Below are 18,174 nucleotides of genomic sequence, written 5' to 3' on the forward strand. Positions count from 1 at the left end.
TGGTCAATGGAAATTGTGAAAAAATAAAGCACAAAATTAAATCTTGAGGAACGTCACACAACAGGGCAAAGCAATATTGATACAATCCACTTTTTATGCTAAATGTATTTGGAGCTTCTGGAACCTATAAAAACTTATATATATTTATATTTATATGTTTACTATATGTTTACTATCATATAATTTGCTATGATCAACAAATATGTAAGAAAGAGTTTACTGCTACCATAGTTTGCTTTTGGGCTGCTACTACACCAGTGTGTAGCACCTAAGCAGGCAGCAGGCGTGCATGGAGAGTTCATTTGAAAAGCATCAAAACAGGAGACAAATTGACACTTGTGTAACTAAAGAACCAATAAAATTGTTTGATAAGTTCTTAGCATCATAAACAGCTTAGTGTAACATTTCTATAGAAACAAGACCAAAATAACAGATTTTTTTGATTATAATATATGTGGAAATGAAATACTGTTTATTAAAAAATCTTGAATTTAGAATGAATTTACATAACATTTATTCTAAGGCAAAATTATACATTATGGCCTTTTACACTATTAATCCTGAGGTTTCACAGATTCAGTTTTCCATTTGCTGTTAAGGACATGTATTGCTGGAAGACTCGGTTGTTTCAGAGCCTTGTGGCCTTTCTATGTTTTTTTGTTCCATGGTGCTTTGAGTTGATTCCTGAAGGCTCCGCCCTGTTGTTTCCATGGGCAAAAACCAGGATGCCACTGTGCCAAGCAAGCAACATATTAAATACACAGACAGAGTCAGGTAAATGGATGACTTCAGAAGGACCTGAAGGGGGACAGACACAAACGCACATACAGGAAAGCATCACTACATGTTCAAAACACCTTCATCTTCTTATGAAACCAGAGGAATGCTTTACCTGAGCAATAAATGGTGTGATGAGAGCTCCAACACGAGCCATTCCACTGCCTGTACCAATACCAATAGCTCTGGTTGCTGTAGGGAAAACCTGAGGAGGCCAAGACAAGAAATAAATGAAATTGCATTTTAAATGAAAATCCTACTGAGCATAATTAGGCGCTTTACAATGAAGCCTCACCTCAGGTGTATAAACATATGCAACCTGCCAGCCCCCTGTTATACAGGCTCGAGCAATAAAAATAAAGACTGTGAGAAGTGTCCTGGAAATAGTAAAGTAAAAGAAAAACATGTCAGTTACAGTGGCTTAAAAATATTTAGGCCCTTCTTTTTATTACTTTTGTAATTACAAAGTTTATTTTTGCATCCTTATTAGAAGCTGTACAGATTTTTCATGACTTTATCAATGTACCTTTGTGTGCAGGCATACAGTGGCAAAATCGACACAGAGAACAATAAAAAACAAACTGCCATGCTTTTTCTCCTGCCAATTCGATCGATCATCCACAGGGTCACCAGAATACCTATTCTGACATCAAGACACAAATTACAAAATTGTCTGTTAGTTTATATGTAGATCATTAACAATGTTTGCATTTAAGTTGTTTAACTAAAAACAACATGAGAGGAGAGAATGACTTATAGTGTCACGTCACCTGGAAATTCTGCTAAGGTGGTCCACAAAAGGTCCACATAATCATGAAAAGTCAGATAATTGCACTCCAAACTGCACCGAGGTTCCATATTTGAGTTGTCGGTGGCTGGAATTAGACACATTTTTACTGAAATTCACAACACATTGTGCTTAACGTGTTTAAATTGTATGGGAAATTATTAAAGAAATGACAGTCATTACTATTCAAAACCTGCTGCGTGTGCTAGCTATATTAAAATATAGATGATGAGCACAGAAAATTTTACACTAACCTTCAAAAGTTTGGAGTCAGTAGTCCAAAGTGACAGTAAATGATTTTTTTTTAATTCATCAACAGAATCCTGAAATAATAAATAAATAAATAAATAAATAAATATTTGCTGGAAATTCAGCTTATTTATGAAAGGTATTGTTTAAATGTTGATTTGTGTTAAAATAGAAAATTGTTATTTTAAATTGTACTAATATTTCACAATATTACTGTTTTTACTATATTTTTCACCAAATAAATTTAGCCTCAGTGAGTATGAGACATTTCTTACAAAATCTTACTGACTCCAAACTTTTGAACTGTCAAATTTGTTGTCATAGTCCAAGTTAAATACAAAAGTCTGTCAAAATCTAGTTTGTCCACATTTTATGATGAGCTTGGTCACAAAAAGTACTTACAAACCACTCACCACTACACGCAGACCCTGCTTGGAACAGCTCAGTGGTCAGCAGCACAATACCATAATATGAAAAAGCATTACAAAACCTGTGTGTGTAAAACAAACATAAAGTAGGTGACTTTTTAGTTATATGTTTTTTAAATTTGATATGGAAGGATTTGACCATTTTTAACAATCTGCATACCAGATAAACCAGACTAAGAGTGTTGTTCTTCGGTATTCTGGAATAAAAAGATCTCTAATCCTCCCACGATCAGTCTAGAACACATAAACACAAATCATTTGCTACTCTAGTTTATAAAATCAAAAGAAAAACCCCAAATGAGAAATTCTTCAATGTGTGAGGGGAAAGATTTTGAGAAAAGATTTAGGACTGGTAGCCCCACATACCTGTGTGTTGGCTATAAGTCTTCCTTTAGGCACAGAGCTCCCATTAGCTGCTGCTATACATTTCAAAGTGTCCAGGGCCTTGTCTTCTCTGCCTCTCAGTACATCAAATCTAGCACTCTCGGGTAACCACTACAGACAAATTCCCACAATTCACAATCAGACAGTAGAATTAATATGGATACTATCTGAATTTAAGGCACCTAAACATGAGCCTTGTGTCTAGTAACAGTTTAAATATTGTTACAGCCATACATACACAGCAGGAGGCAGCAAAGACAACTAGAGGAAGGGTGGAGAAAGCTAGCAGCCATTTCCAGCCTAATGTGGGCATGACCAACATAGCCAGTAACACTTCAAATACAGCACCCAAGCCCCAGAACACCTATTAGAACAGAAGATTTATTTCATTTTTTAAAAAATTAATTATCATCAAGGCATGTTATATTTAAACTAATATACATTGCTTCAATCAAATACAAAATCAACGACCTCTGTAAAAAAAAATAATGGTATACTGAAAAATTGCATAGTGAAAAATGTAAGCAATAGTTAAATAAACATTGATCTGAATTACCCCTAAAAGGATTACGGATATCCCTCTGGATTTCATCGGGAGGAATTCAGTATATAATGTCACTCTGTAAGGGAAGGAATTAAAATATATTAAAAATAGATAAAATATTAAATAAAACATAATATATTATATAAAAATAGAAAATATAAGTATGGGGTCCTTGCAATGTTTTTGAAGAGGTCTCTTTTGCTCACCAAGGCTACATTTATTTGATCAAAATACATTAAAAACAGCAATATAGTGAAATATTATTACAATTTAAAATAAACATTTTCGATTTTAATATAATTTACACTTTAATTCATTCCTGTGATGGAAAGGCAGAATTTTCAGCACCCATTAACTCCAGTCTTCAGCATCACTTGACTCTTCAGAAATCATTCATATATTCTAATTTGCCACTCAAGAAACATTTCTTATTATAATTAATGTTGTCAGGATTCTATTATAAATAGATAGCTTAAAAAACAGCATTTATTTGAAATACACATTTTGTAACATTAATTCATCTTAACTATGACTTTTGCAAAAATCTTACTGACCCCAAACTTTTGAACTCTATATATAGATACATATAATTGTATGTTTTCTAACACATTGTGATGTAAAAGCAATGTCCAAAACTTCCAGGCACGAACGAGAATACAATCGGCCACAGATACAGCAAGCTTCAAAACAGCTTAATATCTAGAACATGAAAAAGTACCATAAGGAAGTTCTGAATGTTGCTCACTTATTGTGACCTCTGAGCTTGTAATAAAACCAAGAGTCAAATTTCACTGATGGAAAAACTCACGACTGAGGGGCTCCTCCTAGGCCAAATCCCACGAGGCCTCGCAAGACTAAGATCCAGCTGTAAGTAGGTGCGAAAGCACTGAGAAACCCATAGTGCAATGACCACAGCATGCATAGTATTAAACACTAAAAGATGGAGACAGGGATGCTGTCAGTGAGGCAACAATGACTGCTTTAAGTTCTTAGTTACACAAAAATGCTTATATTGACATTATTCATTTACTCATTTCACTTTAAACCAAACATACCACTTTCCGGCCGTACTTGTCTGAAATGTTCCCCCAAAGTGAGGAGCTAATCATCATTCCAATGAACACCATCTAACAAGGTACAAAATTACAATAACCTATTTAAAATTCAAAAGATCAAATATTATGAAACTCTTAACAACACAGAGTGTGAAAAATCAACATTCTACCATATTTCAGGAATTATACATATTTAAGGGGGAAGTGATGGCCTAATGGTTAGAGAGTTTGACTCCTAACCCTAACCCTAAGGTTGTGGGTTCGAGTCTCGGGCTGGCAATACCATGACTGAGGTGCCCTAGAGCAAGGCACCGAACCCCCAACTGCTCCCTGGGTGCCGCAGCATAATGGGTGCCCACTCCTCCGTCATAACTCAAAAAGCTTGGATAACTATCTGAACAGTCATGATTTCTGCTTTATATATATATATAAAACGAATTCTGAGTATGGGTCACTATACTCGGCTGTATGTAACGTCACTTTAAAAGTCACTTCACTTTAAATGTAACCCCAGGAGTTGTTTAACCATGTTAGTGTTTAACAGTGAATATACTGACCGCTGTTATGGATGCCACTTTCCAGCTGGAGAGCCTCCACTCACAGCGCAGTTGAGGAGTTGCAATACTAAGGAGCATCATTTCCATAGCATCGGCCATCTTTGCACACACATATGAAACATAAGAGTTTGAATTTTAATGAAACAAGTTTTAAAGTAAACTGAATGGACCAAACAAATTGAAGCTATTTGTTCAGTAAACATCACTTGTGTTTAAAATACTGAATAATGCTGAATTTCTTACCCATGCAACTCCTGTTAGCATAGACAGCTTCCACTGAAACTTTCCAAAACCAATAGCCTCAACTGCTTCTTCCACAGTGAAGGTTTCTGAAGAAATGCATATATACTGAATGATGAGAAGATAATGTATACAGCCAAGCACAAATCACCAAATAGACACTACAGGTATCTCCTCAAGACTGAGCCATGCAGGAAGGAATCGTGGTTTGAATTAAACTTATTTCTTGAACAAGATAAATTTTTAAGCATCCTAAACTGACTTCACACCCAAAGATTTGCACTGATGGAATACATACATCACACCACAAACCAGACGTTAATTACCCTTTTTTTATCTTTAAACATTCAACTCTGTACTAGAATAAAGAGAAAATGTTCAAATTGCACATTCATTCACAAATGTAGATGTTGGATATAGATGCCTACCTGAGATTCCAGAGCTTCTGATCTTGCTGTCCCCCAAATCTTGCTCCAGAATAGTGCAAACTCCTTCATTGCTAGGCTCATTTGTCCCAGGCTGCTCCTCATGAACAGTAAGGATGCTTTTATCATCTGTCACAAAACTAAACAAAAATATAGACGTTAGCCTCTGTATGGTTACAGTGCAAACTAAACTAACTAAACAGAATTTAAAATGGTGTCCTTTGTCTGACATTTATAGACTATGGTTTTCAGTTTCCACTTGAAGCCACTTGCGATGATCTTTTCAATGCACTCATTTCACTGGGCTATAATGGAACACTAAACTACATTAAAAGTTCTAAGACACCAGCACAGGTGTGCACTGCCATTCAAAATTTTGGGATCAGTAAGATTTTTAACGTTTTTTTTTAATGCAGTCTCTTATCAAGGCTGTATTTATTTGATCAAAAAAATGGAAAAAACAGTAATATTGTAAAATATTATTGCAATGTCTAATATTGGTATCCTATTTTAGTATACATTAAAATATAATTTATATCTGTAATGCAGCACTGAATTTTCATTACTCCAGTCTTTCGTGTCATATGATCCTTCATAAATCATTCTAATATGCTGATTTATTATCAGTGTTGAAACCGTTGTGCTGCTTAATATTTTTTTAGAACCTGTGGTACTGTTCTCTTTGATTCTTTGATTAATAAAAAGTTAAAAAGAACAGCATTTATTCAAAATGGAAATCTTTTCAAACAATATGTCTTTACTATCACTGTTTATCAATTCAACACATCCTTGCTGAATAAAAGCATTAATTTCATTTAAAAAAAGAACCCCAAACTTTTGAATAGTAATGTGTATTGTAAAACAAAATTTATATTTTGAATAAACATTGTTCCTTTTAACTTTCTATCCATCAAAGAATCCTTAAAAAAGTATCTCAGGTCCCAAAAAATATTAAGCAGCACAACGGTTTCCGACATTGATTATAACTCAGCATATTATAATGATTTCTGAAGGATCATGGGACACTGAAGACTGGACTTTGCAGACTAAGACTTTGCTTCAAAGGAATAAATTATATTTTAAAGTATATTAAAATAGAAAACTGTTATTTTAAATTTCAATAATTTTTCACTAAATTACAATTTTTCTGTATTTTTTTTATCAAATAGATACAGCCTTGATGAGCATAAGAAACCTCTTTAAAAACATAAAAAATCTTACTGATCCCAAACTTCTGAACAACAGTATAAATCATACCTACCAGCCACAAAAATTTTAAACACATTTTAAAAGTTAACACAAAACACAATTTATATTACCTGATATTTGTGTCTTTCCAGCGTTTGTAAGCCACTTGCGATGATCTTTTCAATGCACTCATTTCACTGGGCTATAATGGAACACTAAACTACAACAGCGTACTTGGCTATAGAACAGGTTAGACCGGTGTGCATCTCTGATTACATCAACACAACCTCAAGGATTGTAAACTAAGAGTGGGCTTGGTCTCACACAGTCCTCCGGAGTACAATCCACACTGCATCATGTTGTCCCTAAACAAAAAAAAAAACAAACAAAAAAAAAACCCAAGAAATCTAGGTCAAGGGAATGTGTGCGATTCTTTCATAAAATCGTATTCATTAAAATTCGAAAAGTTTGTTGGATAGAAGTATTAGGGATGTTAAGCAAAGGGGAAACTATCGGATTTCATGATATGTACTTCCCCCCTACATCCTCTTTTGAATGAATGAATAAACACTTTTTCTTTGTGTTCTATTTCTCTTGGTAGCAATAATTAAGTAAATAATTCAGCATTTTACTTCATATATCAGATTTTTTAACTTTTATTCTTACAAACAAGTTATTCAGATGTATACACACTTCACGCTAGTTATTCTATGTCCAAACGGCAATGATAACTGAGTTGAGATAAGTACCACTGAAGTGGCATAAAACAATCTAGGGAGCTGAGGAACACTACTAAGGGAGCTGCAGGATGACTTAAAAGTATTAAAATTTATATTTTTAAATAACTAAATAATAACTCAAATCTAGATTAAAATGGTAAAAAAACATAACATCAATATGTAAACTGAAAAAATATTTCTTTTTAATTTCCCTCAATAACTATTGTTTTTATTAAAGAACATACAGTTCTGTACAGAAGCCCTGAACACAAACATTTCAAGGTGAGAGAAAAAAGTATCCTATTTTTGTTCTCTATTCTCTTTGAATTTTTCTTTATTTTTTTCATTTCTCCATTTTTTTTCTCTATTCAAAAATGTTCTATGCAAGAGGCAGAAAAAAAAAAAATTATATAGGCCATTTAACATTATCATGCGATACCAAACTTGTCCACCAGGTGCCATGTTTATGTTTAATGTGACATTCGTGGAAGGGGGCCTAATGGAACATTGTCCTGGACAATGGGGGCCTTCGAGTCAGAAAGGTTAAACTAGGATCAGGTGAATTACAAAAATTATAATAATAATTCTGTACCAAGCAATGCCTTGCCCTTGTAATTTTAATATGTTAGAAATGTTAATGCTTTTTAAATAAATAATGTTTTTTTTAAATACTTTTTTAAAACCTTTTTTTAATAATAGCTGTAGCTAAAAAAATTCACAAAGAAAATGCTACCAAGATTTGAACGTAGTCATATTTAATCAACACAAGATCAAGTTATGTCTCTGGTTAACAGTTACAGTCATGGTTTAGGAAACATGGTTTAGAGTTGAAGTTTCGCTTTCAGTTTTGCAAATTATTGAGTGAACCTGCATTTGCATGACATGGCAGAATAACGGTGATGTGGCAGTATTTGTGAAGGGGTCTGAGAAACAACAACTGTCTTAATTTACACAACTTTGGACACGTCAAAAGGTATGTTAAGTGTCTGAATAAGTACAACAATCTGAATATTTTAGGTAATTATTTAAAAAAAAGAATATATTCAAACTTTTCCTGCATTTCCTGTTCATTCATTGTGTGCCATACCTAATACAGTCATTTCATAAACACTCTTGTATCTAAGTGTATGCTATTCCTATAATTTCTTTGCTTAAATGACACTGCATGCTAGAAAGAGCAAGTTAGCGGTGAGAACATGCAGCTCAGTGAGGAACAGCTGCATCAGATAGAGAAGAACAGACGCGCCGCACTGGAACGACTGGCCAGCAGAAATGTACCTGTACCCGTTGGTGAAAGCTGGCGAAGACAAATCGGGACTGAATTTACAAAACCTTATTTTACAAAAGTAAGTAATACTTAGTATAAGACATCACCAAAATGACAATGTAAAGATGAAGTAAAAAAAAAAAAACTTGTTCCTGTACTGTTTTTTTTTTCAGCTCATGTCTTTTGTTACAATGGAGAGGAAATGCTTTACTGTTTATCCCAGCCCTGAGCAGGTGTTTTATTGTACAACTTTGTGCGCAATTGAAGATGTAAGTTCCTTAATATAGAGTATAAAAAAGAAAAGACCAGAGCGTTTAAATAGACTACAGGTTGTATCTGTGTTGACAGGTAAAAGTGGTCATTCTCGGGCAAGACCCCTATCACCATCCAGGTCAGGCTCATGGTTTGGCCTTCAGTGTGCTGAGGCCTAAACCTCCTCCTCCTAGGTACTGCATTGTACTGAACTGTGAAAATAACTATCTACTGATCATCTCACCACAGTGATATCTTGCAGTACATCTCTAATGACTACTCTGTATATTGACCTGCTTCATTTATTTCAGTTTGGAAAACATATTTACGGAGTTGAAGGAAGATATTGTTGGCTTCAGACACCCAGGTCATGGAGACCTCACAGAATGGGCTAAACAGGGTAGTTAAAATGTATTTATTATTATTATTTTTTTTTTAAAGAAATTAATACTTTTTAAAGACATTTATAATATGACGATAAATAAAATTTCAAATAAATATTGTTCTTTTGAATTTTAAGAATTTTGAAAAAAGGGCTGTCACACTGTAGCTCAACTGTTTTTGACACTGATAATAAGAAATTATTCTTGAGCATTAAATCAGCATATTTGAATGATTTCTGAAGGATTATATGACACTGAAAACTGGAATAATGGCTGCTGAAAATTTTAACATCTGTCATTTTAAAATATATTAAAATAGAAAATAGTTATTTTAAATTGTAATAATACTGCACAGTATATCTTTTTATTGTACTTTTGATCAAATAAATGCACAAAGTGTGAAAACTACTGCATGCGACTAAGAAAAAATATTTAGGAGCACCAGTGACCCTAAACTACTGACCCGATTAGCATATTTATGTTTGTGCTGAATGATTCTGTGATAAGATCAGTAACTTGCTGCCACTTACTGGCAGTTTTAGTTATATTTCTATTATTAAACAGACATAATTTTCTATTATTAAATCTACCTCTGTATTGCAAATTAATTTTGTTAATACTGATGTCATTTGATCGGTAACGTATTCTTATTATTCTATTGTTTTAATTTGAAAATTTAAAAAGCTTATAAATATACATTTTTGAACTTGACATAAAAGATGACACTTTTAATAAAGTTAGAAAAAATGCCCTTACAAAAATGTTAAAAATGCCCCTGTAAATCACTTTAAGGAGTCAAATATCACCTCATAATATTAATCAGAAGGTGCTCCTGAAATTTTTGACTGCTCCTAAATAAAAAAATAAAAAAGTAAGCATAGAGCACTGCTTTGAGCATAAAGGACTTCTTTCAAAATCATTTAAACATCTTACTGACCCCAAACTTTTGAAGTGTTGTGTATGTTCCTTTATATGAGTGACCCATCAAGGTGTTATAATTTGTCAATGTTCTTTCCATTGTCAGGTGTTCTGCTGCTGAATTCTGTGTTGACAGTGAGGGCTCTTCAACCCACCTCTCATGAGGGTCAAGGCTGGGAGATCTTCACAGATGCTGTGGTGCTGTGGCTCAGCAGGAATCTCAACGGCTTGGTCTTTCTGCTTTGGGGCTCTTATGCTCAGAGGAAAGGCAGAATGATCGACAGAGTAAGTTAATGGAGACAGAATTATGAAATGTCAATATATTAATCAGGAATAAAAGTGCACTTAGCATTTTTTAAACAACGTTTACACATAAAGTGATAGACAGAACTTTTTTAAAAATATGTAAAAAATCATGTACACTCAATGAGACATTACAGTGGTTTTATTTTACATGTAGTTTTTGGCCACCAGAATGTTACTGGACACTTTGCTGGTGGTATTAATAATCAGGGTTACTGTGAATATTGCAATTAAAATTGCACATTTAAAACACATTATGATACAATATAAAGAAATATGTGACTGGCTGTTTTTTTGTTTTTTTTTTCAGAAACATCATCATGTCCTTGAGACTTCACATCCATCACCGTACTCAGCACAATTAGGCTTCTTTGGATGTAGGCACTTCTCTAAAACTAACATTTTGCTTAAAGCATCAGGAAAGAAGCCAGTTGATTGGAAAGCTCTCTGAAATAAAGTTATACCATTGTTTCCTAATTTTTTTTTTTTTTTTTGTAAAACAGAGAGGAACATTAAATATTATACATTACAATTGAATATTTGGCATTGTATAGTACATTTATATTGCAAATGGGTCACAGCTGCCCTGTTGTGAGGTTGACCTTGTAATAATCATCTACATGTTGTTATATTGCAAATAATTACATTATCTGGACAATAAATTAATACAATTAATTAATTAATGTATTTCATTTGTCATATTGGACAAAAAGAGTGTTTTTATAGACTTACCACTTATTTCAGCTAAAAGTTCAAAACAAAAAAAATGTTGTTTGATCATTTTATAGCTATAGGTTAAAAACTCAAAACATTAATACTTTTAAAAAGGTTAATACTACTGTAAGATATTAAACAGCAAAAATGTGAATTTAAATGTGAATTTGATTTTAAAATGTAATTTTTGACAGATTTGAAGTAGTGAAGTATAGAGAAATGAGTAATATTATTATTAATAATTTTGATATTATTAAGCACAACCCTTAAGTATTGCCCAAAATGTACAGTTACTAATTCTGATGTACATTTTGACATATCTTAACATCAATAGGTTCCATAAATAGGTTTAAAATGATAGTTACTTCATTCGACTTATAAATAAATACAATTCAATTCAAAAACAAATCACACTGTATATTTAGATCACAATACTGTGTAGTCTGCCTTGAGCATTTGGGAATGAGGCCAATCTCAGAAAAGAAAAATAGGACACTACGACAGCCCATATAGAGCATGTTTCATAGTGGGACGTCCATAAATCCAGGTGATGCAGCCTTAATAAGCAGTGTCCCACTTCAACTCTTCTCGGACGTTGTCTTTTTTCTAATGCTGGACACCAACGCGCTACACCTCTCTGCACCACTGGCACTGGCACTGCCCCATTCTCTCTTGGGACTCTCAATTCAAACAAACCAAACAGGACGCAAATTTTGTCTTGCTCTCATCAAAACATGTACTGCCTGAACTCTAAGGTAAGATTTACCAACTGTGCATAGCAACGCTTTTGCTTTGGAGAGAGTTTGCTACTTATTTCTGGACACTGGGCTGTCGACCTTAACCTATATTGGATGAGTCATACATAATTATTTGTTCAGTAATGCATAATCCAAATTTTATTGGTTTGTCTATCTATCTATCTATCTATCTATCTATCTATCTATCTATCTATCTATCTATCTATCTATCTATCTATCTATCTATCGATACTGACAAACTAATATAATTTTTAGAATTGCTAAACACAGCATGGCATACATGTTTACAATTTACACTTATTACAATTACAAATGTAAAATACAAATGTACAGTTGGAGGCAATATCATTCTTGGCAACTAAATAATTTCTTCCAATGTTTATATTAAAGTCTAATAAAACAAAATGGTGTAACACCATGTAATCTTTGAGGGTCTACCATCACGGTCAGTTTAGTTCCTTTTTATCTGAAGTGTGTTGTGTTTAGTTACAAGAGAGCATCTGTTTCACCACTGTATCGACTTGCACCACTAATTTATAAATTAGGTCAAAGGTGTAGTCGGGGACACTAATTAGGGCTATGAATATTAACATGGCCATTTTGTGCTGCTGTGGAATTTCTGATCTCTTGATCTGTGCGAATCGTGATTCCGCGGATCATTTTACAGTTAACGTTACACCATGTGCATTTCAGAATTTATTTTTTATAGCGATGTGTAGGATAAGATTGTGGGAGTTACTTTTCCTTTGGAATCCTGTCTACGGAGACGTTTTTGAATAAGGCTTTCGTAAAACCCCGAACAAAATTATTTTAAAATAGCAAACTACGGTACACTCTCGTTCATCCAATGATGTGAGTTCTGGTCCTGGGGCGGGACTATCTGTTGGCCTGGCCAATGGGAGATGACTAGAAAACACTTTTGGAAACGTACATGTAGGTGTGTTCGGAGGTGCTATATTGCCACAAAAACTAAAATTTTTATTTATTTATTTATCTTAAAAAAGACAAAATATAGATCACAAGATAAGAAGAGATGGGTGGAAGAGATCAAGGGGGAATTTTTCTAACAGAGTCAGGCTTAGATGCTTGATAGGAATCATATTGATTTGGAATTCACAAAGAAGGACAAAATTGATGACATGGCGCTTCGTAAGTAGCTAAATAAGATTTACCTCAAGTATATGGTACCTATCACACATGGAATGGAAGTCCGCAAACAGGTGTTGTGTCGAAGTCTTTTCCTCCTATGTTTCCCTTTAGTTTAGCGTTCCCGCTACGCAAACAGCGTACAGAGAACACGCGTGTGCTCGTTCCACCCGGTTCCACCGTTCGCGCACTGTTCGATTGTTTCCGCTTATTTTATTGTGATCTTATATTTACTATATATTTAGGTATTGATCACAGGATCGATTTGAAGGTTTGGAAGGCTTTCCCGAAAGCGCTATATATGTATGTAATATGAATTCAAATAAATGTACAACGTAATTCTACCTCTTACAATATATTTTTCTTTTGTGTGCTTCTCAATCTCAGTTTAAAATAGTTTATTGCCATTTCACACACACACACACACACACACACACACACACACACACACACACACACACACACACACACACACACACACACACACAGAGCGATTGTATAAAATACAATACATAGGCATTTTTTATGCTTTTGAGGATGTGGTACTTTACCTATTTACAGCAAAATTACTCAACTACATCATTAGCTTGCATAATTATTATGTTTTTATATAAAAAAAATCACTTAAATGATAATCAAATTTACAAATTCAAATGTTTAGTTGTATCTGGATATTACAGTTTTAGACAAACAGACTCCCCATCGGATTCTGTTCCCCATATGTTTCTTATACAGGGAGTTTCTAACTAAGATTTATCAGACTGATGCTGGTGAAGCTCCGTCCACATACAGTACACTGAAGAATCAGTAACTTCTGAGTCACTACCAACTAGCTCAATGTTTATTCAGGGGGGATCCCCTGGTAAAAATCGTGTACCTGGGGTAAAATACACATTTTTTGGCGGGGTCCCCCTGATAAAAGTCGCATTCCAGAATTATTGAGGGCGCTTAGCCCCATGGCAACAATGTTAAAGTAGCCCAATTCCGCGGGAAAACCGCGGACTTGGCAACAGTGGACTTGGTTCGAACTGTTTTAAACGATTCAGTCCGATTTGGTGAACTGGTTTAATCGGTTCACTAAAAAGAATCGGTTCAAAAGAGCGATTCATTCACCAGGGGCCTCATTTATAACCGTTGCGTATGCACAAAACCTGATAGGATTTATGAAAAACAAGCTTGATGGGAAAATTTGCGCACATGCAGCAAACTCTGACCCATGTGTAGCCTACGGACTTTTTTCCTGGAGAGAGAAAAGTAATGAAGTAAAAAACGATTTTAAACTGTTTTCATTTCATCATACACATTTACATTAAACATTCCACTCTCATTAATGGAGATAATCACTGAAATTAGTCATTACGCAGAAGTTAAACCAAAATTATATAAATTTATACATAGCCTATTTGTAGTGGATGCGCTTGATTACTTTTCCTGTGTTATGTTTTAATGACAGCGAGGAGTGCTGTAGGGACACAATAATTTATCTTTAAATTAAACTGCACATCTCATGTTATGAGAAAATATTTTTACTTCGATATTGTTACGGACACTGCTTGATTCGGTGGAACGGTCTATTGTCCGGTTTGAATAGGACCAATGATAATAGCTGTACAACCACAGGTGAGAAGGCATCTCCACATCATTATGAAAAATGCCACTGTATTTGAAGGATATACTTGAAGAAAACGGTAAGATTTGCACGTTTTTAAAATAATTGGTCAATGATGCGCAGAGTCAGATTGTATTTACACTGCAATAAAAATAGGCATATATTTTTCCACTAAAAATTGCAAAAAATAAAATAAAATAAAAAATCACCTTATCAGCAAAACTGCATTCATTTAATTTAATTAGATTTTTTTTTAAAACAATAGAAATATTATTGGGCCAGTGGAAATTAATGTGATCAACTCTATTCTAAATTATTATTCTGATAACTATTTTAAACTGTTTGTTTATGGATATTTTGATATATTTATTCTAAAACATAAGGATACCGTATTATTTTTAGCAATAAAAATGAATGTGTATGACACAAATGGCATTTATAGTCCGTAACTCATATTTCCTCTTTGACGTTGTTGGGAATATGCATAGAAATTATATGCAGATGAGGTTATGCATAGTAAAACTAGGCGTTGTGAGCTCCAAATATGATGATTTTGGGGATGAGTTGGGGTGGAGATGTACGCACAATCTTCCCCTGACTGGGAATTTAAAATTACACAAGTGATGAAGGTGGGGTATCTGAACCTACACATTATACCTAAGGAAGGCTAGTACTTACACATCTTTACAGTAATGAGGTAAACATCCCCTGACTCAGGTTCCTTCAGAGCCTCAGCTGACGGTCCCAGCAGTCAGAGTGATAACACATCCATCAGTTTGTAAAAATGAAATAGAGGCAATTTTACACCAAATGGGCTATGAGCCACGGGCCTTGTGTTGGTGAGTGGGTAGTAATTAGCAGAAAACGGATCCACCTAATCAAAGATCAGTAACTAGACCCCAACAATGTAATTTTGTGCAGAAGAAGACAGGTAGGAGGGGAGGGAGCAGGGTTTTAGCTCAGGTTTCCACAGCCTTGTGTTACACATGGTGGGGCAGTGGCCTCTAAGGTGAGGCGCTGAATGAGATCTTCTCCTGCCGCCCCTCCATGAATCATTCAGCATCTTGGAGCAGACTGTGAGCCGAGTTTAGCAGTGGTGCTTAAACAGAAATAAATTCATGAGAACAAGAGATGGAAAGATGTGAGATAGAGAAGAAGATTGAGAAAGAAAAAGCGTGTTGAACTGATCAGGACCGAATGTGAAGTGGATCAGTCTAGACGTGTCTTCTGCTGGCCTGAGTTTCCATCATGCTGGGGCAAACTGGGCACTAAAGGCCATTTAAACTTCTGAGCCCTGGACCAATACTAGGAGAATTAAAAATCATCTCTTTTGGAAAAAGCAATGGATGCTGAGGTAATTCAGGAATATTTCATATACTTATGTTTGCGGAGAAAGCAGCTGAACTAATGTAGTAAAATTTAAATACTTATAAGCTGTGATCATTTTTTGTCTCATTTAGCCTGGTGTGTGTGTGTATGTGGAATATTTCATATACTTATATATATATATATATATATATATATATATATATATATATATATATATATATATATATATATATATATATATATATATATTCTGTAAGTTCTTCTTCTATAAAAAAAAAACATTTTAGATTTACAATATTTTTTTTTATTATTTCCATTTGGGAAAAAAAGTTAAAACATTGTTTTGAGGAAAAATTGAGTTCTCATTAATACCCATAAAGATTTTTTTTTTAAATGAAGGTAAGGCAATTCAGATTTAGACTTAAATTAAGCAGCAAAATTTGTCAAGTCTTTGTGTAGTGGGTGTTCTAGAAGAATGTGGGCCAGTGACAAATGATGAGCTCTAGCTCTTTCCGAAGTCTCAAGCCATACTGTGAGCTGAGCACTGGGATCCAGTGACATACTGGAGTTTTGGGACAATAGAATGGCCTCTCAGATGATGGTCAGTTAACCAGATAGACTTTCCTTCTCCATTAAAATCAGCTTTAATGTCTTCTGTGACTCACTTGGAAATACAGCAGGATGTATCTAATAACAGTGACACCAAAGTGGAAATCTAAGTCATCGTGTAAATTAACTTTTCGTTTTTTCCAATTCAGACCTGATCAGTTTTGATTATAAGAAAAAAAAGAAGAAAAAAAACTTAACCTCACACAATGGTAGCAAGAATAATATGTGTATACATGATATATAATATATATTTTTTGTGTGTATATAGTATATTCAATTATTATAATATGTTATATTGTACTTTTATAGTTTTTGTGGTTTTATATAAATATTCAGATGTTGTAATCAAGTAATGGTAAAGTTAAAAAAGGGTTTTGTAACAAGAAATGCCCTGAGTTTAAAGTTAAGATCATGATTGTCTTTTAAAGGGATGCACTACACGACATGCTGTGTGTAATGAGAGAAGAACATTGACAGACTGCCAGAGGCTTGGCATCCCCTCTTGGCTCTGGTTTAAGTGATAGACAGGATTCAAGTGTGATGCCAGCTTTATCTTTCAGAGCATTTCCGCTTTTGTGGTACACAGCTGACTGGCAGCTAACTAAGTGCGTTTTATTTTAGTAATGTTGTCAGTAACTGTTTAACTATCTAAAGCCTGACATGAAATAATCGTAAAAATCTTTTTTTTTTTTTTTTTTACTGAACAGTTTGATTAACACTTACAAAATATTAGATAAATAAATAAAAAAATAAAAGTTGTGTTTTTTGTTGAACATTTTATTTGATTCATTTGTATATATTTGATGCATTTTATGAATCATGATGTAGTAGGAGAACATCCTTCTCTGTTTTAATCATAGGCCCAAACTGAGCAAAAATGTGACATTTGGAACATTTGCTGATATCTAGATGGCCAAAAAGTAAGATGAAATTTTGGTAACTTGTAAATAAATGAGATCTTTAAAACAGTCTATAGCAAACTACTTCAAATGCATGTAAATATAAGTTGTCACTATATCTCCCATTAATATGTCTTAGTAAAATGAAATTTAAAGTTTTAAGTAGCCTATTTAAGTTTTCTGATCAAAGCTCTGGTTTTTATTGTGAGGGGAAAAACAAATAATGCAATACAGTACAATGATGATTTAGAAATGTACAAATAAACATTCCTCATAAGCCTCATGTATCATATTTGATACTTATATTTATTTACTTAAGTCCAGTAAGTGCTCATCTTGATTTAGTACTAACAAAAGTTATTCTTACATTTACCTAAAAAAACAGTAAAGATTTCATAGCAAAAATTTTTTATAATTATAGTAAAAGGATTTTTACTTGCTAAAAAGTATAAACTATCAATGCAAAGTTTTGATCATGTTAATAAATAAAGGGCATTAGTAATTTCTGTATCAAATATGATACATTATTGCATAATAGAGTACATTAATCACAACTGGACAATTCCGAAAAGGATGTTTTCTGATGAATTGTAAACTTATTGTACTCATGTGGTTTCAGATGATGTGCTTCTTG

The 18,174-nt window shown here is 33.8% G+C and overlaps 2 protein-coding genes across 3 annotated transcripts; one reads left to right on the forward strand and one right to left on the reverse strand.

The window, feature by feature from the left end:
- Nucleotides 1–289: 289 nt before the first annotated feature.
- On the reverse strand, nucleotides 290–10,448 carry LOC109073101 (synaptic vesicle 2-related protein-like). Its single transcript, XM_042724120.1, has 17 exons — nucleotides 10,329–10,448; nucleotides 6,766–6,999; nucleotides 5,450–5,586; nucleotides 5,025–5,110; nucleotides 4,782–4,880; nucleotides 4,225–4,296; nucleotides 3,978–4,102; nucleotides 3,182–3,245; nucleotides 2,864–2,989; nucleotides 2,608–2,736; nucleotides 2,402–2,475; nucleotides 2,227–2,303; nucleotides 1,548–1,652; nucleotides 1,304–1,415; nucleotides 1,073–1,154; nucleotides 893–982; nucleotides 290–798 (listed from the first exon to the last, which is right to left on the reverse strand). The coding sequence occupies exons 2-17, from the start codon at nucleotides 6,825–6,827 to the stop codon at nucleotides 595–597; spliced, it is 1,644 nt and encodes a 547-aa protein (XP_042580054.1). The 5' UTR covers nucleotides 6,828–6,999; nucleotides 10,329–10,448; the 3' UTR covers nucleotides 290–594.
- ungb (uracil DNA glycosylase b) lies at nucleotides 8,213–11,155 on the forward strand. Of its 2 annotated transcripts, XM_042724149.1 has the most exons (7): nucleotides 8,213–8,326; nucleotides 8,526–8,699; nucleotides 8,794–8,889; nucleotides 8,969–9,066; nucleotides 9,184–9,272; nucleotides 10,280–10,458; nucleotides 10,787–11,155. In XM_042724149.1, exons 2-7 carry the CDS (start codon nucleotides 8,550–8,552, stop codon nucleotides 10,925–10,927), a joined length of 753 nt encoding a protein of 250 aa, XP_042580083.1. In that variant the 5' UTR covers nucleotides 8,213–8,326; nucleotides 8,526–8,549; the 3' UTR covers nucleotides 10,928–11,155. The 2 variants fall into 2 exon arrangements, with proteins under 2 accessions (XP_042580083.1, XP_042580084.1); XM_042724150.1 differs by lacking the exon at nucleotides 8,213–8,326 and having other exon boundaries at nucleotides 8,506–8,699.
- The last annotated feature ends 7,019 nt before the right edge of the window (nucleotides 11,156–18,174 follow it).

This window comes from Cyprinus carpio, chromosome B5 (assembly GCF_018340385.1).
Source record: "Cyprinus carpio isolate SPL01 chromosome B5, ASM1834038v1, whole genome shotgun sequence".
Lineage (NCBI taxonomy): Eukaryota > Metazoa > Chordata > Actinopteri > Cypriniformes > Cyprinidae > Cyprinus > Cyprinus carpio.

What these genes read in the sequence shown, in the direction of transcription:
- LOC109073101 (XM_042724120.1), bottom strand. Translation starts at nt 6,827, where the DNA reads ATGAGTGCATTGAAAAGATCATCGCAAGTGGCTTACAAACGCTGGAAA. An exon ending in GACTTATAGCCAACACACAG is followed by an intron (nt 2,476 to 2,607) that starts GTATGTGGGGCT and finishes TATGTGTTCTAG; the next exon opens with ACTGATCGTGGGAGGATTAG. An exon ending in AGCAGGGTCTGCGTGTAGTG is followed by an intron (nt 1,653 to 2,226) that starts GTGAGTGGTTTG and finishes GTCTAATTCCAG; the next exon opens with CCACCGACAACTCAAATATG.
- ungb (XM_042724149.1), top strand. Translation starts at nt 8,550, where the DNA reads ATGCAGCTCAGTGAGGAACAGCTGCATCAGATAGAGAAGAACAGACGC. An exon ending in CAAAACCTTATTTTACAAAA is followed by an intron (nt 8,700 to 8,793) that starts GTAAGTAATACT and finishes TTTTTTTTTCAG; the next exon opens with CTCATGTCTTTTGTTACAAT. An exon ending in CACAGAATGGGCTAAACAGG is followed by an intron (nt 9,273 to 10,279) that starts GTAGTTAAAATG and finishes TTCCATTGTCAG; the next exon opens with GTGTTCTGCTGCTGAATTCT.